Source organism: Megascapheus bottae, chromosome 10 (assembly GCF_031878675.1).
Source record: "Megascapheus bottae isolate mThoBot1 chromosome 10, mThoBot2.hap1, whole genome shotgun sequence".
NCBI classification, from domain to species: domain Eukaryota; kingdom Metazoa; phylum Chordata; class Mammalia; order Rodentia; family Geomyidae; genus Megascapheus; species Megascapheus bottae.
Window position 1 is genome coordinate 8,792,852 of NC_143518.1, and position 22,447 is coordinate 8,815,298.

The following is a 22,447-nucleotide window of genomic DNA, read 5'->3' on the forward strand; positions in this document are numbered from 1 at the left end:
GTTTTCTGGTGGTTAATTGGAGATAAGAGTTTCACGGATTTTCATGCCTGGGCTGACTTTAAACTGTGATACTCAGATCTTAGCCTCCTGAGTAGCTAGGATTACAGGCATGATCCACTGGTACCTGACTATTAATTTCAGTGCTGTGATCACATTTAATTTTTGCCAGTCCTGGGGCTTGAACTCAGGTCCTGGGCACTGTCCTTGGGCTTCCTCAAGTCTAGGGCTCTTCAGCTTGAGCCACAGTGCCACTTCTAGCTTTTTCTTTGTATGTGGTACTGGAGAATCGAACCTAGGGCTTTGTGCATGCTAGGCAAGCACTCTACCACTAGGCCAAACTCCAGCCCCAATCATATTTAATTTGCTTAAAATTCAACTGACTATTTTTTTTCATTGAATGAGTGAAGATCTACTGGAGTTGGTATAAAGACTATTAGGTGCTATGGAATTTCTATGCTGCCATCAGAAAGAATGACATCACCCCACTTGTAAGGAAATGGAAAGCCTTGGAAAAAATCAAGTGAAGTAAGCCAGACGAAAGGAACATAGGCTCAATGGTTTCCCTCATTTGTAATAATTAGTACATATCTAGGACTTTTCTAGCAGAGGATTACAATAGCTCAAAACCTGGGTACATCAGGTCATATATGATGAGCCTAAATGAAATGAATTCTGGGAGATGGAAACAAGAGCTTTATCTTTTTGTGATTGTTGTTCTTAACGTACTATGTTATTTCTCTTCTCTCTTTTTGCCCTTATGGTTAATCTTATACTGTTACTGTATCTGACTTTGTTACCCGGTATATTGTATATATAATTATTTGTTCATTTGAAATAGGAAAGGGAAGGGGGAAAACAAAATGATTGGGAGGGGGTGGGGTAGGGAAATGGGGACAAAAACATGAGAGGGGTATCACTGTGTGAATAGTAATCACTTACTGCCTGATGACTGTAACTGTAACCCCTCTATATATTATCCCAACAATAAAAATGCGATTTGATGTTAAAGACATTTGAGATTGAATGGATACAGAAGAATTTACCCAAACTTTTTAAATTTTATTTTACTGTATAGAGGGGTTACAGTTACATTCGTCAGACAGAAGGTGCATTACTTCTCACACATTGATATCCCTTCTCATGTTTTTGTCCTCATTTCCTTCCCCCCCTCCACTAATCTTTTTCCTCTCCTATTCCAAATAAAGAAATATATATATATATAATATACCATGTAACATAGTCAGATACTGTAATAATATGAGATTAACCAAAGGGCAGCACAAAAGAAGAGAAAAAAACATAGTACATTGTGAATAACAGTCACTCATAATTAAACTCTTGTTTCCATGTCCTTGAGGTCCATTAATTTGGTCTCATCCTATATGGCCTTATGCATCTAGCGTTTCAGCTATTGTAATCCTCAGCTAGGAGAGTCTTAGGTTTGTACTGATTATTACAAATGAGGGAAACCACTGCGCCTATGCTCCTTTGGGTCTGGCTTACTTCATTTAATATGATTTTTTTCTAAGTCTTTCCATTTCCTTACAAATGGGGCGGTGTCGTTCTTTCTGATGGCAGCATAGAATTCCATTGCGTATAAATGCCACATATTTGTGATCCAATCATTTACTGAGGGGTATCTGGGGTTCCATATCTTTCCTATGGTAGATAGTGATGCCATGAATATCGTTGTGCTAATGGCTTTAGTATGTCCTTGTTTCTGGACCATGAATTTACCCAAACTCTTATCTGATACGAAACAGCAAATTCCAGAAAGAAGGTGCAAAGCTGCAACTTCCACAAACTGCTAGGGAGAGATCCAAGGCTAGGAAGATGAAAAGATCATTCAGAGCCAGACATGAGAAGGTTGTCACATAGTTTTTCTCTCCTTTGTTTCTGTAATATCTTGTTGTTTTTGGTCAACAAAGACATTTGTCATCCCTTCTTTACTTCTATCCTGTAAACTCAGTAAGCTAAGGTACTTCTTTCTTTAGTTTCCATGAGACTAAAATAAAAATTATTTATTACATATATTTAATTTAATTTTTAATTATACTTAAGTAGTTATACAAATGTGTGTCTGTTCAACAAGTCAGTCTGTGAGTAATGCATCTTGATTGACGTTACCCCTTTCATCATTCTCCCCCATTGCTCCCACCCCTCCCAAACCCTTCCTTTTACAGTTTCATTTTCACATTAAGCTTTCATTTTCCTGTGGCTCTTTTAAAAATTAGTTTTAGCCAGGCCTTGGTGGTTTATTCATGTACTCCAAGCTACTCTGGAGGTAAGAGGTAAAGGATTGCCATTCAAAAACAGCCCAGACAAAAAAGTCAGGGAGACTCTCTGTAAAATAACCGAGCCACAAACTAGGGTAGCAGATTGGTTAACACGGTAGAGTACCACTAGTCCAACAAAGTAGCTGAGCAAGCACTAGGATCTGAGTTTAAAGCCTAGTATTGACTCTCTCCCCCCAAAACACCCCTCAAACAACAAAAACAATAAGAAGTTTTAAACTGATACATAAAACATGAAAATTGTACACATTGATGAATCAGTGTCAATATAGACTCCACCAAGTCCTCTGAGATTTTTACTTTTCTTATACTTCTAGTCACTGCATTGGGTCAATTAGGAAAGACTCTGAAGACTAATCTTGGACCGAGGGTTAAAAAAATTAAAAAAAAAAAAAAGCCAAGTCAGGCCCTCCTTGGGAATCTTACCTGCATGTTGGAAACTGAATGTCATCCTACTAAATAAAACCACAGTGAAATAGATCTTCTGCATACATATTCTTTTCCCCAAGCGATTCTGGATTTAATTGCCTCCCCAAAAGACTGACTGTGAGAACTCTGTGGTGTATGCAGATATTCAGTTAAATAGACACCTCCCTAATGTGCTGTGACTATGGACAGCCAGAGTAGAGGAGCTCCTATAATAGTGCATTATTATTGTCCATAGTTCCTCAAAATTTAAAAGATAATTTGAATAAATAAATTTATCTCCTGTAATTCGCATTGAACTGATACTTATCAGAAGGAAATGTCCATGTTTTCAGGGCTGAACAAAGTCCAAGGTGGAATTTGAAGGCTAACCTGTCATGAAGAAACTTCTTTGCTTCAGAGAAATGTCTCCAAGGTGTTTGCAGCAGTTTCCTTCTCCAGCCATAAACAGAGTTTTAATGCATAATTTGTTGATTTTGAAATTTAAGATAGTGATTATCATGCTCTGGGCAGTGTAGGGAGGAGGAGGGGATGGGTGGAAGTTGGTCAAAGTTCACTAAACTACAGTTAAGTGAAAGCAAGTAATTCTGTTGTGATAATAATAATAATAATAATAATAATAAAGTATATGTTTAGAAAAGCATAAAATAAATTATTTTGAGTTTTCAATCCTAAAGAAATGATAAATGTTTGAGACCTGTTTATCTTTATGTAAGTATGCACTTGTATACTAAAATATTTTACTAATTGATGTGTATAATTTTTATGGTTTTATGAATTCATTAAAAATAAATCTAATTTGGTTAAAAATAAAATTTTGGTTCTTAATTTCCTTTTTCCAGAGATAGAAACAAAAACACATGGTGATGAAACTGAGTTGGAAAAATATGATGAGTTAGCAGATTGCTTTGAATGTATGTCATCATATGGACAGAAAAGATAGCAGGTAATTCATTTCTGAAAGTGAAACATTAGTGTGCTGTAAAAAAGTAGGCTATTGGGCCAGGAGTTTGGCTTAGTGGTAGAGTGCTTGCCTAGCATGCACAAAAACCTGGGTTTGATTCATCGGTACCACATACATAGAAAAAAAAATGCCAGAAGTGGTGCTGAGGCTCAGGTGGTAGAGCATTAGCCTTAAGAAAGTCCAGAAACAGTTCTCAGGCCCTGAGCTCAAGCCCCAGGACTGGCAAAAAATTAAAAGTTAACTATTGAGCCAGGAACTGGTGACTCATGCCTATAATCCTAGCTACTCAGGAGGCTGCGATTTGAGGATCATGGTTCAAAGTCAGCCCAGGCAGGAAAGTCCATCAGAGTCTTATCTCCAATAAAGTACTCAGAAAAGCTGGAGGTAGCTCTATGGTTCAAGTGGTAGAGAAATAGCGTGGTGCACAAGAGTCTGAAGGACAGTGCCCAGGCTCTGAGTTCAAAGACCCAGGATAAGCCAAACAAACAAACAATCAAGTTGGGTACTGAAATGCTTCAAATGGTTCTAGTGCCTTAGGAAATTGGTGAAAATATTGGGTCCCCTTCAGTTTTGTGAGTTCAGAATACTAAATATTTAATTGTACTTCTTTAAGTGTAAGATCAAATAGTAACAAATATACCTTTCCCCTGGACTAAATGTGCATTATAATAAAAGCAAAGTTTTATAACCCAATCTTTTCCATCTTTTAATTTTACTCCTGAATAAAATAGCATTAACCACCACGAGAGAAAACTTCAGAGATCATGTCTTACAGGAGTGGAGTGGAGAAAATACTCTCTTATAGCAAGAAATCAGCTAAAGATTTCACATCCTACAGCTAAGGAAACAATTAGATGTATAGTCTAAATAGTAACAGATTTTAAGGGTAATTTTGCAGATTTTTCTAGTAATCATTTCTTCCCTAAGTAACACCAAAGTGCCTTCAGTGTGTAGCTAGATAATCCCATGGTACTAATTTTGTAGTAAATGAGCTTCGACCTACCTATTCATGATGAAAATATTCTCTGCTTCATTTTCTAGATCCCCTGCTGACCTCTGGCTTGCAAGGGAGGCAGAAAACACCATGAGGAATTAAACACTAAACATTAGCTTTCTCAAGTGCTGTAACTCGGTGCATATCCCCAGATTTAGAAGCTGAAAAACTATATCATAGCTCCTGTCAACTGTTACATTTTTTACCCTGTGCCTTTACTCAGCAACACTGCCAATCCCTAGTATCTATCAGATGACCACCTGTCATTAGCCATGCTCATGTTTTTCTGTTTAATTTCTCCCCTTTCCCTTCTCTAGATGAAATGCATTTAGACACATATATCCTATACGAATCCTATACAAATTGACACAGCACCAGAAAGACAAATTCCTACCTAAGGTCGTGCAATATGAATAAATGTTTACGTGAGGGCTCTCAAGGAGCTGGAACAGTTATGGTTTTGAAGCTATAATTCAGAGAACTTTTCACAGTTAAGGAATGGCTGAGACCAGTCAATAACATGCTGATGACATGCCTTAGAAGGGGAAGAAGTGGTGTCTAATAGCTACCTGTGTGTTTATTAGTAACATTTCTTCTCAAACCCAGATCTGCACAGCTCTTGAATGTAAGTACCTAAACTTAAATACTGACTCTGTCACTAAAGTCTTCTCAGATGATATATCTTCATTGTCATTCTCAGCTTTGTCATCTGCTATGAAAGGACAAACTCGTATTGGACAGAATTAGAGAGGTCACTCTAAGCAATGTCCTCAGAGCCAAACTTGGTACATGATGAGTTCTCTGTAAAAGCCCTCTTTGACTTCATATGGTTACTGAAAGCTGCTTGCTCTATTGTTGAACCAATGTTCAGATACTCCATCATATTTACAGCAAATACAATTTCTCATGGTGACATATGGAGATGCAGAGAAACTTATGACAAGATCCTCGCTTTTCTATGGAGATATCTACTTCCAAAGATATGAGGGAAAGTATTTCCAAGGTAAGTGAAGGTGATCAGTGCCCACCCTGAGAACAGATTCTTTACCTCCTCATTCATCTCTTGAATCTTTGGATGGGGACACATATTGCATAGTCCTGGCATTCTGTCAGGATAAATGCAGAATAGATAGTCGGCCAACAAGGCTCTTGACACTGAAAGTCACATCTTTTGTATTTTTGATATCTAGCATAAAGTACAGAACAGAAAACTTGTTCAATAAATATTTTCTGATAGATTAATTGAAATAATGGCATATATATATACATATATAGTGTTAGAGAGTTGGAAAATGCTATATATGGTGGCATATAACCTTTTAATTGTAGCACCAAGAGACTGAGGCAGGAGGATTATGAGTTCTGTGCCACTCTGGTATACATTGTGATACTTTATCTTCAAAACACAAAACAAAAAAATCATAGACAACAAATCAAAACCAAACCTAAAAACTCGCCTTCTTTGATGTGTTTATGATTAAATGAACGGTATGTGAAAAGTTAATTCTGTAAAAGTACAGAATTTAAACTAATATAAGAAATGGAAACAATTTCATCATTTTTTGAATCATGGGTACACACTTTTATCTATTTATTTATTTTTTTGCTAGTCCTGGAGCTTGAACTCAGGGCCTGAGCACTGTCCTGGGACTTTTTCAAGGCTACAACTTTACCACTTGAGCCACAGCACCACTTCTGGCTTTTTCTATGTATGTAGTACCAAGGATCAAACCTGAGTGTTCATGCATGCTAGGCGAGCACTCTACCACTAAGTCAAACTCCTGGCTCATCTATTTTTTTAAAGGCATGTTTAAACATCTGCCCACATGCATTGTAGTGTGGTCTTCATATCTGCCTTTTCTCTGAAGTGATATTGTGCTTCGTGAAAATCTGAGAGATATCTTTGACATGTGTGTCTTGAAGAGTCGTCTACAATTCATTTTGGTGGGTTTCACATCCACTCTGTGAATTACTATTTTCAGCATGGCTGGTAGTTGGCTCTCTCAGGAGCATCTTCTTACCTTGTCATCAATCATCTCCCTGCACCACATCCTCAGTTAAGTAACTGCTCAGTAAACACATATGCAAGTAACATTTTTAGGAGAATTTGCTAGCCCTTAATTGAATAAGGATAAATGAGACATTGTGTTCACTATAATTCGATGCTAACCATGTATAAATAAATACAGGTTATTTCAGAAAGAGAATGGAAATGGGGCCTTTAAAAAAGATGCCGTTATTTGAATCAAGTCTTCATGGGTGCATAAAAGTGTCCAAGTGGTTGTAGTAAGTGGATTTTGGGTGGTAAGAATTGGCAATGAATAAGATACTGTGAGGCTGGAGTGTGGGAAGTGGCTTTGCACTGTTGGAAAGAATGGAAGAAGCAGTGGCACAGGCTTACAATTGAACTTGACTCACACTGAGCACACTGAGGTGCTTGTGAACCATATGAAAGGCTATGGCTGCAAGCTTTAATATGCAATTGCATACACTAAGTAGAGTTTACCAACATGTCATTCATGTTTACAATAGGCCTGGTAGGCTATAATATGTCCCTCCACAATCTTTGTAGTCTGAGAGCCTCTCCTCACCTTTTGTTACCAATTTGCGATGTAAAGTGCAGTGGCATCCAGTGTTGAGTACAAGTAGCAACCACAATAGGACAAGCTCTGTGTAGTCAAGTTAGGTCTATGGACAATTACAATCTTTTAAAAATTAATTCAAATTTTATTTATTATTATTATTGTTATTATTATTATTATTATTGCCAGTCGTGGACTTGAGCTCAGAGCATGAGCACTGTCCTTGGACCTTCTGAAGGCTAGAGCTCTACCATTTGAGCCTCAGCACCGCTTCTGGCTTTTATTCCTATGAGGAATCGGACCCAGGTCTTCATGCATTCTAGGCAAGCACTCTACCACAAGGCAAACTCCCAGCCCCCAAATTAATTCAAATTTATTTTGCATGAACTTTATTCAATTATGTGATAAAGCCAGTATATATTGTAATGAATCCCAAACTTGTTTCCTTATTTTCCCTGTGACCCCTATGACATATTTCTGTAATTTTTAAGCAATTTATTTTGGTTTTGTTGAATTTTTATTTAGTTTTATTTTATTATTGAGTAGTTGTACAAAGAGGTTACAATAAGTCAGTTTTTTTTGGGGGGGGGGTTCATGGGGCTTGAACTCTGGGCCTGGGTGTTGTTCCTGAGCTCTACAGCTCAAGGCTACTGCCCTACCCTTGAGCCACAGCCCCACTTGCCATTTTCTAGTGACTAATTGGAGATTAGAGTCTCTCGGCTTTATATTGCTCAGGCTATCTTTGAATGTTGGTACTCAGATCTCATCCTCCTGAGTATTTAGGATTACAGGTTTGAACCACTGCGCTTGGCTAATCAGTCCGGTTTTGAGCACAAAGCTTCTTGAACAAAGTTGCCCCTTCCATTGTTCTCCCCTATTTTCCCCTTCCCTTAAGTATTTCTCTTGACTTGGCCTGCTTCTCTTCCTGACTGTCAGCTTGACATGAGCACTCCCTTGGCTTATTCTGAACCTGCCTATGCAGACTGCTTAGCCTCTGTGCATATCCACATGACAGAGATGTCATCATGTGCACTGTGACGTGTGCCAACATCCGTGTACCTAAGTTATCTGGGCATTCAATGCATTCTAGCAACGTCCTACATTCTTTTATTTCTCATAGTTGCTAAAGTTCCAATAAACTTGTAATGCTTTTACTTTTAAAAATGACATAAAAATGGCTCACACTTGTATGTAATCCTAATTACTCAGACAGCTGAGATTTTGGTTCAAAACTAGCCTGGGCAAATAAATGGGAGAGAATAATTATCTCTAGTTAACCAGGAAGAAGCCAGAAATGAAGACATGACCCAAGTGGGAGAGCACCAGCCTTGAGTAAAACAGCCAAGCAAGAGGGCAAGGTCCTGAGTTCAAGTCCTAATATTAGCACAAAATGATGACTGTGAACCTGAGGTAAGACAATCTCATTTCTGATTGATTTTTTTAATTTCTAGAATTTTTTTCATAAATGGTGGTAAATATTTTAATTCCTTTGTTATTGTTATTACTTTTTTCACACTATAAGGTTTTTTTTACATATATTTTTATTGTAATTAAATAAAGGTTACATTATATTCACCAGATAGAAGGTGCATTACTTCACAATCACTGATACCTTTTCTCATGTCTTGGTCCCCATTTCCCTCCCCCCCATCTCCACCCTCATCTTCTTTTCCTCCCTTCCCTATCCTATTTCAAATAACCAAATACACATATATCCAATATATCAGATAACAAGGTGAAATACTGTAACAATATGAGATAACCAAGGGACAACAAAAGAGAAGAGACATAACATAGTACATTAAGGGCAACAATCGCCCATTATATGGCTTTTGTTTCTATATCCTAGAGGTCCTTTCATTTAGTGTCATACTATATGGTCTTATGTATCAAGGTTTTGCTCTATTGTGAATCTCTGCTAAGAGAGCCCAAGGTTTCTACTGATTATGACAAATTAGGGAAACCATTGAGCCTATGCTCTTTTGAGTCTGGCTTACTTCACTTAATATGATTTTTTTTCTAAGTCTTTCCATTTCCTTTCAAATGGGGAGATGTCATTCTTTCTGATGGCAGCATAGCATAGCTTTTTTTATTTTCCTGATTGATTTTTAAAACCTTCTGTCTTCAAGGTGTATGGAAAACCCACAGCCACCAGATGGGGTATGATTTTTGATCGAATAATGAAGGGTACAGGACTTGGATATTCTCTACTTCGGCCTTTTTATGTCTGTACAAAATCTTATTTTCACAAAAATGAAGTGGTTAAGTATTTGACATAAAATCCTTGTGGTTTGGCTCGGTGTGATTTCATCTCTGAGGAGTGGGAATGATGTGGTGGGGTAATGACAGTGACATTCCTGGGTTCATTTTGCTTGGTTTTTCAGACCGACCTCAGTTAGAGTTGATTCTCTTCGGGATAATCTTGTTCCTTTACCTTGTGACTCTTCTTGGCAACACTATCATCATTCTAGTGTCCTTGGTGGATTCAAAGCTCCACACTCCCATGTACTTCTTCCTCTCCCATCTTTCCTTCCTGGACCTCTGCTTTACCAGTAGCATAATCCCTCAGCTTCTCGTCAACCTTCGAGGTTTAGATAAGTCCATCACCTATGGTGGCTGTGTGGTTCAGCTCTACGTCTCCCTTGCCTTGGGATCCACTGAATGTGTTCTCCTGGCTGTGATGTCCTACGATCGCTACGTGGCTGTCTGTCGACCCCTCCACTACACTATCATAATGCACCGCCGCCTTCGCACGACCCTGGCGTCTCTGGCATGGCTCAGTGGAGTGGCCACCACCTTGGTTCAATCCACCCTCACCATGCAGCTGCCCTTCTGTGGGCACCGTCGAGTGGATCACTTCTTCTGCGAGGTGCCTGTGCTCATCAAGTTGGCTTGTGTGGACACCACTTTCAACCAGGCCGAGCTCTTCGTGGCTAGTGTCTTATTCTTAGTGCTGCCCTTGTCCCTCATCCTGGTGTCCTATGGCTACATCACCCAAGCCGTGTTGAGGATCAAGTCGGCCACGGGCCGGCAGAAAGCATTCGGGACCTGCTCCTCCCACCTGCTGGTGGTCATCCTCTTCTATGGAACCATCATCTTCATGTACCTGCAGCCGGCCAAGAGTCGATCCAAGGACCAGGGGAAATTCATTTCCCTCTTCTACACTGTGGTGACGCCCATGCTCAACCCTCTGATTTATACCCTGAGGAACAAGGACATGAAGGCAGCACTGAAGAAAATTCTAGGGAAAAAGCTTTGCAGCGACACTTTCTGATCGTCAAATGACATCTGGGAGAGCCACATCATGATGTATCTGTTAATCAGGAGGAATCATTCTAAAAATTCTGCAACTCTTGGTTCTGCAAATAGATTTTCTTTAGGAAAATTTCAGTTGGAGCTTAGATTTCAGAGTTGGGAAGATAGAATACTTTGCACAACTTCAAGTCATCTTCAGATGGGGTTAAATAATATTAAGCAACCCAATTCTAAGCATTGTGGTATTTAGTTTACTGTTTAATAGACTTAATCCTATCGTAGATGAGTCAGTATAACTGTTTCCTTTGTGGAAACTAAAGTATTTCACGTTTAACTGAATAACTCGAAGCACACATTTGTAAGCCTCAGAGACATTGCTCTTTCAGCTAAGTGCATTTCTGTTGGGCCCTTGTGAAGTTACAGTGCACACTGAGCTGCTCTTTATGGCTGCACCTCTGCTCCTCTTTCAGAAGTGTCTGAATTTTTGTGTTCCACTCTTTTCTGTGGTTTTGAGAGAATGCTCCTTTTAAAATGTGGTTATTTTCCCCAAACAAGCAACCAATTTACAGGATATGAACTTTGTTTAATAAAGTGATAAAACAATAAAAATCTAATCATTTTAAAAATTACTTCCTTATCCAGTTTTATGCTTCAGCACAGACTTTTTAGTAATCTCATATTCAACTATGTGGTGTTCTAAGGCTCTGCGTGTGCATATTTTAAACAAAATCTGAATTAACATATCACAACTAAACCACAAGCTCCCATTTGTGTTTTTGCGTCACTGTTCTCAGTATCAGAAAATGAGACTCACTGCATTCAATCTCCTTCCCTTTCTTTCACCTGCATCATGGAACATAGTCAGTCCTGTGAATTTTATATGCTATTCCTAACTTTGTATTTTGTTCTCCCACTTTAACTTTCTCTTGGCATGAGCAGGGCAGTCCTGGCAGCCTTGTAAGACAAGGAATATTTACTTAATGACATTACCACTCTTACTTTATTACATCCTATATTTTTGAATTTATACTGGTATTGTTTCTATTTTATTTTAGATTTGGTTCTGTATTTATATGGCATAATCTTTTTTATGCCAGTCCTGGTGCTTGAACTCAGAGCCTGAACACTGCCGTTGGGCTTTCTCAAGGCTACAGCTTTACCACTGGAACCATAGCACCACTTCTGCCTTTTTCTATGTGTGTGGTACTGAGGTTTTTGTGCATGCTAGGCAATCATTCTACCAGTAGGCCAAACTCCTGGCCCAAAAGTGTATATAATTTTTTTTCAATTTTTTAAAATTTTTCCCAAATGTGTATATAATTATTAACCCATCATGAAATTGAAATTTTTCTTAAGGAATGTATTTATTTATTCACCAGTTATTGAGACATAAGGACACAGATTTGAAACAAGGAAACAAATAAAACCTAGTACCCATACCTTCATAGGTTAAGGCCTGCTTCAATAGTTGGTCCTTTGATAATATCTATTATCAAAGAATGGAAATCAATATTATGGAAGATGTTACTCCCATTTTTAGAAAAGTATATGTAACATTAAATGTATAGCAAAGAACAATAGCAATATCTCCTCCTTCTCCTCCTCCTCCTCCTCGTCCTCCTCCTCCTCGTCCTCCTCCTCCTCTTCCTCCTCCTCCTCCTCCTCCTCCTCCTCCTCCTCCTGTTCCTCCTGTCAGCCAGGGGCTGAACTCTTTTGCTCAAGGCTTGTAACTGTACCTTTTTGGACCACAGCAGCACTTTCAAGTTTTTGATGATTAATTGGAGATAATAGTTCTCACGGATTTTTCTGCTTGGGCTTTGAGCCTTGATTTGTATATTTCATCCCTTTGAGTAGTTAGGATTAAAAGCATGAGCCATTAATGCCCTGCATATTCTTTTATTTGGGGCTTTTCATATTAAATTGATAGTTTTAAACAACATGTAGGTAATGACAATTTATATTAAAGAATGGTAGCAGAGATTTAAACATTTCTGAATTACAAAACATGTTCATAATTGTATACTGAAGGATCTCTGAGTGAGGCTTTTCCTTCACTTATTTTCATTTGTTTGGTGTTTTGTTTCATGATGGTCACAGTTCTCAAAGTCAGACCTTGAGTGTGGTTTCTAAATGTTCGTGCTCGAGGCTAGTGTTCAACCACTTGAGCCACAGCTCTATTTCTAGATTTTTTTGGTAATTCATTGGAGATAAGAGTTTCACAGACTTTCCTGCCTAGAAAGTCTTTGAACCACAAGTCTCAGCTTTCGAATTAGGTAAGAGTATAGCTGTGAGGCACTTCCTCCAGACTTGTTAGGTGAATTTTAAAGGGCTGACATCTTGTAATAGAAGTCAAGTCATGTGTCAATCAAGTGTGAAAAAGATATTTCCTTTAAACTTCCTAGAAAAGTTGATGAAGGAACACACCAAACATAACATTATATGCTTGGAAATAGTGATTTCCTGATGCTGAGAGGACCATGGTATCTCTAATCTTCAAGTAAAATTGGTCTTGATTATATAGAAAAAAATAATAGAACAGAAAATGGGCTTAATAGGCAGGATGCAGAATTTGGAAATAGTGGAAATGAGTTATAATGTTGGAGATGATTCTTTTTTCCTTTCAAAAAGTAGATTTATTTTTCACTAATACACAAAACAAAATTTCATGTATTTTCATGGGTACACTGTGATGTTTCAATATTTTTCTTTTATTTCTTCAAGTCAATTGTAGTATTATAGAAGTAGAAACAAGCGTTCATTCATTTGCACAGACATGTATGGGGTAATTGACTGGAGTAAGAACACCATAGTATAATAGGCAGAAATAATAGCTGTAGAATATTTTTCCATGACCACATACAGAATACTCTATTGTGGTCATTTTAATGAGTTACATTATTTTTTTCCCCATAGAGGAAAGATGGCAATTTTCTAACCCTTCTGGGGACATACTGAGGCAACATTAGCAATTTTTTTCTCTCTCATAGCAAAAACTACCTCCTGAGAAGATCATCATTGAGGTTTCTTATACTCCAGTGGTTTTTCTTAGACACTGGGGGATGGAGGTATTCTCACACATTTCTAAGGAAGCCCCAGCTTCTAAATCAGAAGCCATGTAGGTCTTTCTGTTATCTGAAATGAGCATTTTCATGCTACACCACAGATCATGTTGGAATGGCGAATGACTGTAGTTTCAATCTCCAAGAGGAAAGCTTCCGGTTACTATGACACTGTTGCAACTGAGGGTCATCCATGTGCCACATTCTCAGGTGATGCTTCTGACATCTTGGTGTCATCTTGCCTATAGGGAACAACAATCAAGTACTGTCACCTATTTTCTGCAATTTATGTGATAGTCAGTGGCAGGACTCTACACTTTGCTTTCTCAAGTCATCTTCCACACATTCTTATCTTTTTCTGACTCTGGGTCCATAACTTGGAAAGGTCAGTTTATTCCCCTAGCTCATAGGTAGCTGGAGGCACTGTTGAGGAAGAAGTAACTTGTAATGGCAGAAAAAATGTTCTTGGGTAGGATTAGGTTTGAAAATAGATGTAATCAGATGTAGTTATGATGGTCAGATCGTATGTTTTATTACATACAAATAATGACATAAAAGTGACTAGAATTGTAAAGACCATGTATTTATTCATGGTGTTATTTTTAGAACTCCTTTTCTCTTTAGGCTGCTTGCCTTCCTCTCCATTCTTCCTCCTTTCCCTCCTCCATTCTTCCTTCCTTTCTTCTTTTTCCTTCTGTTCCTCTTTCCCTCCTTACTTTTTTGCATCTATCTGATGGCCAGTATCATCTCTGCTCAAGGCAATCAGCATGGCTTTCAATTGATTAGCTCCAAGCTTTCTGTATGTTTAAATTAAAAAATAGGTTAATTATTAGTGGGTCGCAGCCATAGTCACATACAGGACACTCATCACCCATAGGTCAACATTTACATGTCTGAAATAATTTAGGATTTTTCAATGTGAAAAGTTTGTTATTTTACCTACTTATGTTATTCTACTTCTGCAAATTTATCATCAACAATATGTAATAACTGGATTACTGCTTCAGCTTGGATATTAGTTTTTTTACATACAAGTTATTAAAATTTCAAAGTTTCATTTAAGATCATAGCATTATTTACAGTAGTGTGGTCTTACTGAAAATTCTTTTCAACATTAAATTCATTGTAGCCATTCTCAGGGACCTTAATGATTTTGATTGTCTTTAAGGCTCCCATCATGACACTATTATCGCCAACTTTATCTGAATAGATGTTAGTTTTCACAGTGTTAAAGAGTTGACTCTAATGACAAAAAATTTCTTTTTCATGTATTTGCTTCATGGCTTTTCATGTGTCCTTTCTTAGGAATTGGCCTGAAATGTTCCCACTGTATTCAGTGAAAAGTTATTTATGCATACCGTTTTTAGGTCTTCTTTTTTCATATATTTTTATTGTAATTAATAGAAGGGTTACATTATATTCACCAGGCAGAAGGTGCATTACTTCATCAACACTGATACCCTTTCTTATGTTTTGGTTCCCATTTTCCTCCCCACAACCCAACCCTTCATCTTGTTTCCCCCCTTCCCTATCCTATTTCAAATAACTAAATAAACATATGCAATATATCAGATAATAAGGTAAAGTACTGTAACAATATGAGATAACCAAGGGATAGCAAAAGAGATGAGAGATAACATAGTACATTAAGGACAACAATCATACATTATATGGCCTTTGTTTCTATATCCTGGAGGTCTTTCCTTTAGCTTCATCTCTATTGTAAATCTCTTATGCATACCTTAGTTCTGCTTATTTTTCATGATGTAACGATGACTTTGAAAGAATAGTACACATTTCTTTGTCATTTTCAGCAGAGCACAGTCAATTCTTCCTTGGAATTCTATCCCATTGTTTCAAGCACTTTCAGTAGTTCCAGATTCAATCAAATGCCCTGAACATGTAGATACTTTGTGTCTGGCTTACTTTACTTAATATAATTTTTCCCAAATCTTTCCATTTCCTTATGCATGGTACAATATATTCTTTCTGGTGGAAGCAAAGAAATCCATTGTGTATATCTATGTCATTTTTTGTCAGTCATGGGGCTTGAACTCTGGGCCTAGGTGTTGTCCTTGAGATCTTCAGCTGACGGCTACCACCATGCCCCTTGAGCCACAGCACCTCTTCCAGTTTTCTATTGGAGAATTGGAGATAAGAGTCCCATGGACTTTAGTGTCCAGGCTTGCTTTGAACCATGATCCTCAGATATAAGTCTCCTGAGTAGCTAGGGTTACAGGTGTGAGCCACCTGACAGTCCTACCTCATTTTCTCGATCCATTAATCTGCTGAGGAATAACTGGGTTAATCCCATATCTTGGCTATGGTAAATAATCTTCAGTGAACATGGTTGTGCTGGTAGCTTTACTGTGGCCTTGAACTATTGGAAAACTGTCCAGGAGTATAAGTGTTGGATCATAGGAAGCTCTAAGTTTAGTCTTTTAAGAAATTACTATACTGGTTTCAAGAGTGGTAGAACCAGTTTAAATTCCTATCAACAATGTAATACTGTTCTCTTTAGGTCACATCCTTGCCAGCATTTGTTACTGTTAGTTTTTGTGATAATAGGGAGGTAAAATCTCAATGTTGTTTTGATTTACAGTTCTTTTATGAACAGAGATCTTGGACATTTCCTTGTGTGTATATTGGCCATTCTTTCTCCTGAGAAATCTGTCTTTAAGTCTTGTTTCCATCATTTGTTGTAACTAAAAAAATGCCTATAAGTCTACAAATAAACATACTGGATGGTAAAATACAACAAGATACATTTGGACATGATAAAACATACAGGACTCTTGAATTTCACATAGACCATAGGAGGTATTTTTAGGAGAAGATCACAAAAGTCAATACTCCAGTTTGGAACCACAAGATGGTTGCAGAAGTTGGCAGGGAGTAAGGAGGCTCTGAATGGCTGTAGTCTTATATATACAAATGCTCCTGCTGAAGGTGTGTGTTTACTGAGAGGAAAGAGAGATAATGCAGGAGTTGAGAAGTGAGACGTGGTGATAGATGGCATCTGAGATTCATTATTCCCCATTTCTGTATATCTATATTTTTTCTAAGCACCAAAGTAAAGTATACTGTGCACCAATATAGCATTATGAATGTCCTTTCCTATTTTTTCAGATTTCTGGGGTCTACAAGTTCCCTACTCAGTTAGACTGTAGATCTCTTGATGACTGGGAGGTGCTTTTTTGTAATCTCAGAAGTACTTGGCATTCTAACAAATGCTTGGAAAAACAAAATAAAAAACAAAAAACCCAAATGTTCCTGCTAAAATTAATGTTATTAATGAAGCCAAGTCAAACTAGATGACATTGTGACATATGTTTAAGGCAGTTCCAATATGAAAATGTATCAGAAGGGTTTCTTCTTCCCTAGATTTGGACCTGTTCTCTGTTCATATGATAATGACCAACCATATACTGGGTGAATGTATTTGTGCTAGTCACACCTTGGAGAAGAAAACAGAAAACATAATATATGAAAAGATAGATATAACATGGAGGAATGTCTTTGAGTGGCTACTCTGATAAATGTTCTACTGACTTCAACCTTGTCATATATGCCCCCTGGGTTTGGAAATCTCAAAAACCTTTCTTGAGTAAGATTGATCAAGATGCATTACAATTATGAATTGACTTGTTGAATGGTAACACCTTTGTACAACTACTTAAAGATAATAAAATATAATTTAAAAACTCTTCTCATCAGACAAGGCACACATATAACTTACTTAAAAGCAAACAACAAAACCAAAAATACTTTCTTATCAAGGTATCTTTGGACTATATGATAAGAAAAAGTTTCTGGGAATGAATGCTAGGGAAAGACTTCCTTCTCCCCCACCCCCACTGTTCCAGTTGAAACAAAGAGCTCCAGGCAGGATAAGGAGATGCCCCATCACTGAACAACCCCTCCAGCCTAATCCTTGGTAAGTATGCACATGGACAGAGCAATCTCTTTATAATACCACAAAAAATCTATTCCTATATTTATACACTTACGGCCACAGGAACCACATTTTTATCTTTTATTGGAGGTGATTTTACAGAACAAATAATTTCAGATAAAAGAAATTCAAAGTCTAGAAATAATATTTCTTTATTACAAATGGCCATAGGGACTAGAAGCATCTTTGGTTGTGATTAAAGGAACCAAGCAAAATAGAAAAGTAAATGAAGAAAGATGAATCAGAACGGAAAGAACGAAAAGGAGAGTATGTAATGAACGAGGACTATAATGTCTAATCTCAAAAGAAATGCTTTCTTTTTACCAGTCCTGGGCTTGAACTGAGGACATGGGCACTCTTCTTGAGCTTTCTCAAGGCTAATGCACTCTACCACTTGAGCCACAGCAGCACTTCCAGCTTTTTCTCTGTGTGTGGTACCGCGGAATTAAACCCAGGGCTTTGTGCATGCTAGGCGAGGACTCTACCACTTGGCCACACTCCTGGCCAGAAGAAATACTTTTAATCTCATCTACAATATTGCTATTGTTTTGGGGGCCAGGTCATATGATCACTCAGAAGTTTGTTTTAAATAAATGACAATCATATATGGCAATTCCAGCTTATAATCAATTCCCATTCTTGGGGTGAATATTGCATAATTGATAGTTACTAAAGTGAAATCTCACATCCCTGTCTTTAGATAGAATTTTGCATTACAAAGACAGTTTCTGAATTACAAAAACAATATTGTATAGGAGTAAATTGATTAGACTGCAAGGATGATCTGATTTATTTCTGACAAAAGATGGTGGCAAAAATATGCCTGGTAGTTTTTGAGCATCAGAGAATAATTAAGGTATCAAGAGGTACCTAGTTCATTCATTTAGAATGCACACATTTGGAGAATAGGGGAATCTGTCGTTAATTGTAATGTGTCTAAGCCTTGACCTATGCTTTTAGGGTGAACTTGTTAATTCCTGACTCTAGGTGATACATTGTCTTTCTCAGCTGCTTCCTAGTCATCAGGTGAATTTTCTGCACATGAGGATGCTAAGGAGTATTAAGGAGAGTAACCTGACAGGATTCATCCTGCTGGGATTTTCTGACCATCCTCAGCTACTGAACATTCTATTTGTGCTCATCCTGATCTTGTATTTGCTTACCATTTTGGGCAACACCACAATCATTCTGATCTCTCGGGTGGAGCCTAAGCTACACACACCAATGTACTTCTTTCTTTCTCATCTCTCCTTCCTGGACCTGTGTTTCACCAGTAGTGTTATTCCTCAGCTGCTGGTGAACTTGTGGGATCCCATGAGATCTATCACCTACGGTGGCTGTGTGGTTCAGCTCTACGTCTCCCTTGCCTTGGGATCCACTGAATGTGTTCTCCTGGCTGTGATGTCCTACGATCGCTACGTGGCTGTCTGTCGACCCCTCCACTACACTATCATAATGCACCGCCGCCTTCGCACGACCCTGGCGTCTCTGGCATGGCTCAGTGGAGTGGCCACCACCTTGGTTCAATCCACCCTCACCATGCAGCTGCCCTTCTGTGGGCACCGTCGAGTGGATCATTTCATCTGCGAGGTGCCTGTGCTCATCAAGTTGGCTTGTGTGGACACCACTTTCAACCAGGCCGAGCTCTTCGTGGCTAGTGTCTTATTCTTAGTGCTGCCCTTGTCCCTCATCCTGGTGTCCTATGGCTACATCACCCAAGCCGTGTTGAGGATCAAGTCGGCCACGGGCCGGCAGAAAGCATTCGGGACCTGCTCCTCCCACCTGCTGGTGGTCATCCTCTTCTATAGAACCATCATCTTCATGTACCTGCAGCCGGCCAAGAGTCGATCCAAGGACCAGGGGAAGTTCATTTCCCTCTTCTACACTGTGGTGACGCCCATGCTCAACCCTCTGATTTATACCCTGAGGAACAAGGACGTGAAGGCAGCACTTAAAAAAGTATTAGGGAAGAATCTGAGAGGGAATTCTACATAATTGTCAAAATGATTGTTGAAATAACTTTACCGAAAACGTCTTTTATGTTGAAACAACATTCAGCTGGAGAGGTTTTGTCTAACATCATACAGAAGACTAGAATAAAGGGAGGGTCCTTCATTGTTATTAATCCTTACTTTCTAGTTGATGTATACATTGGTACCCATTCAAGTATACCAAATAAAAACTTATGAAGAAGAAATATTACCCATGTTTCTTTTTTTTGTCAGTCCTTGGGCTTGAACTCAGGACTTATGCACTGTCCTTGGATACTTTTTACTCAAGGCTACTGCTTTGCCACTGGAGCCACAGCTCCCACTCCTGTCATTTTCTGGTATGTTGTACAGAGGAATCAAACCCAGGGCTTCTTGAATGTTAGTCAAGCACACTACCACTAGGCCATACTCCTGGCCCCTATTGCAATGTTTTTTATAACTTGGTCACTCAGGATAGAACATAAAGGCCCAATTTCAAAAGAAAACCTCCAGTCTAAAGAATGAGGAAATAAGGAAATCCCAATTGTCTTTCCAAAGTAGTCTATAGGCATTTATTTTATGAATGTTCCAGTGTGTCAGTTTTTAAAATTGTATGAATGTTTCAGTGTGCCAGTATGTAGAACTGATAATAATTAAAGAGAATTTAAAGAATTTGCAAAATATGAATTATTATATGCTATAGGACTTAGGTACCTAAAGTGCTACTCATCTTTCACTTGTTATTTCAAAAATCATAGGGAAATTTTGGATTTATAGCAGTGAAACATTACCTGTGATAGTGTTGATATCTTTTGCAATACAAACCACAATGGTTTGTCAATGACTTGTTTTTTTCCCCAGAGAATGTATCTATAGGGATCATTCTAGCAAGATGGCATTTTCATTCCAGGAATAAGAAGAAATCAGCAATATAAAAGTGGTCAGATCCAAAAGAATGGAAGAAAGGAGGAAGTGGAAAGATAAATGGAAAGTTAAGAGGGACTGACCTTCTCAGCAAACTTCTACTGAACAACATAGCATTGTCAGCTAGAAAGTAGTTGTAAATATGATCCACAGAACTATAGGCCCTCAGATACCTGACCTATATTTAAAATGTGCTACTAAATTATAGCATCTCATGTGCTCTGATACATTCTACCATTAGATAAAAACAGCTATGCTAAACTTGGCATCTAAGGCCCTTGGGATTCTCTGCTTTGCTAAAAAAAAATATAGATATACCAAGCCATCAGCTTGAAAGTACATTCTTTGTATTGACATTTTTTTGCATTTCATTACTTTATTACATAAAATCGCTACTTGAAAGACAAATTACTGTTTTCAAAATGAATATATCACTTGTTTCTCATCATAATGTTTTGAAATATAATTGATAGTATTTTAAATGCCCTCTGTATATCACCATGACAATAAATTAAACTTAATATTGAAAATAATTTAGATAAGATATGCTTGTTTTCTAAACAAATATTACCTAAAGAGTATATTGACTCTTCTTAATATATAAGAATTACAAATATTGTATTGCTTCCCAAGGGCTATTATTTTCATTCCTTTATTTTTCTTTGTTTCCCAGAAAGTTTTCAGTATATTCTATTCCCACTTGTCTGTTTTCTTTTGTGGCCTGTGGATTATTTCATTTTGTTTGGCTTCCTTATTAAAAAATCATTGCCTATACCATAGCAATAAGTACCACCTTTTAGGATTTTTTTTGAGGGGGGTCATGGGGCTTGTACTCGGCCTGGGCTCTGTCTGTGAGCTCTTCAGCTCAAGGCTACTACCCTTCCCTTGAGCCAAGCCCCACTTCCCATTTTCTTGAAGTTAATTAGAGATAAGAGTCTCCAGACTGGCTTTCAACCTTGATTCTCAGATCTCAGTCTTCTGAGTAGCTAGGATTACAGGAGTGAGCCACCACACATGGCTCTTTTAGGATTTTTTGAAGTTACCAATTTCAAGTTAAATTCTCCATCTATTTTGAATTCAACTTTGCATGTGACGTTAGGTTAAACTTTCTCACTATTTCAATGTGTGCTTAAACATTATTTTCTTTCCACGTACTTACGGCATTAAATTTTCTTTTGATCATCTACTTTTAATCCTTGTCATAAGTAAAGATAATTTGAACTTCAGTTTTGTTAAATTTTGTAAGAATTGTTCTATGACCTAATATATAATCTGTCTTAGAAAATAATCCAAAATAATAATTCAAAATAATGTTCATTTCCAGCCATTACATGGAAAGTCTCTTCTTATCAGTTAGTTCACTTGATTGATGATGAATTCAATCAAGAGATGATGATTCATTGAGTTTCCAGTCTCTGAACTCTCCCATGTTCTTTCTATACTGAGAAGCTTTACATATTTCTTTTCACAATATAGTTATTTTCTACAGTGTATTACAGGGTACTTGTCTATTTTTTGTTAGTTCTGGGGCTTGAACTCTAGACCTGGGTATTGTCCCTGAGCTCTTTAGCTCAAGGCTAGCACTCTACCACTTGAGCCACAGAGCCACTTCTGGTTTTCTGGTGGTTAACTGGAGATTCCATGCCCTGGATGGCTTTGTACCGTGATACTCAGATTTCAGCCTCCTGAGTAGCTAGGATTACAGGCGTGAGCCACTGGTGACCAGCAGTACTTTCCTTTTATAATTTCTTTCTTTTCCTAATCAGCATGTCTTTAGGATAACTAATTGTGTAGCAAATATTAGTACATAGCTGCATTTTATTGCTGGTATTTCATTGTACACATAGCCCATTTCTTACCCATTCATATTAGTTGATACGTTTGCTTCTTCAAATTTGTTTTTTCTTTTCTATTTTTCTTCTGTTGTTTGTAGGAGTATAGTTTTACATTTGAAATGTCATGTGTATACTCTTCTAATAATGCATGAGAACCTTTTATGCCACTATCCTTTAGAAAATAGCTTT

At 37.8% G+C, this 22,447-nt stretch overlaps 2 protein-coding genes across 2 annotated transcripts; both read left to right on the forward strand.

Moving 5' to 3' along the window:
• Positions 1 to 9,586: 9,586 nt before the first annotated feature.
• On the forward strand, positions 9,587 to 10,534 carry LOC150057446 (olfactory receptor 2G2-like). Its single transcript, XM_090340012.1, has one exon. The coding sequence runs from the start codon at positions 9,587 to 9,589 to the stop codon at positions 10,532 to 10,534; it is 948 nt and encodes a 315-aa protein (XP_090196138.1).
• An 8,036-nt stretch (positions 10,535 to 18,570) lies between these two features.
• LOC150057447 (olfactory receptor 2G2-like) lies at positions 18,571 to 19,536 on the forward strand. The gene is given in 1 exon segment (XM_090339718.1): positions 18,571 to 19,536. A coding segment is annotated over 1 exon segment (966 nt).
• Positions 19,537 to 22,447: the final 2,911 nt, after the last annotated feature.

What these genes read in the sequence shown, in the direction of transcription:
- LOC150057446 (XM_090340012.1), top strand. Translation starts at nt 9,587, where the DNA reads ATGATGTGGTGGGGTAATGACAGTGACATTCCTGGGTTCATTTTGCTT.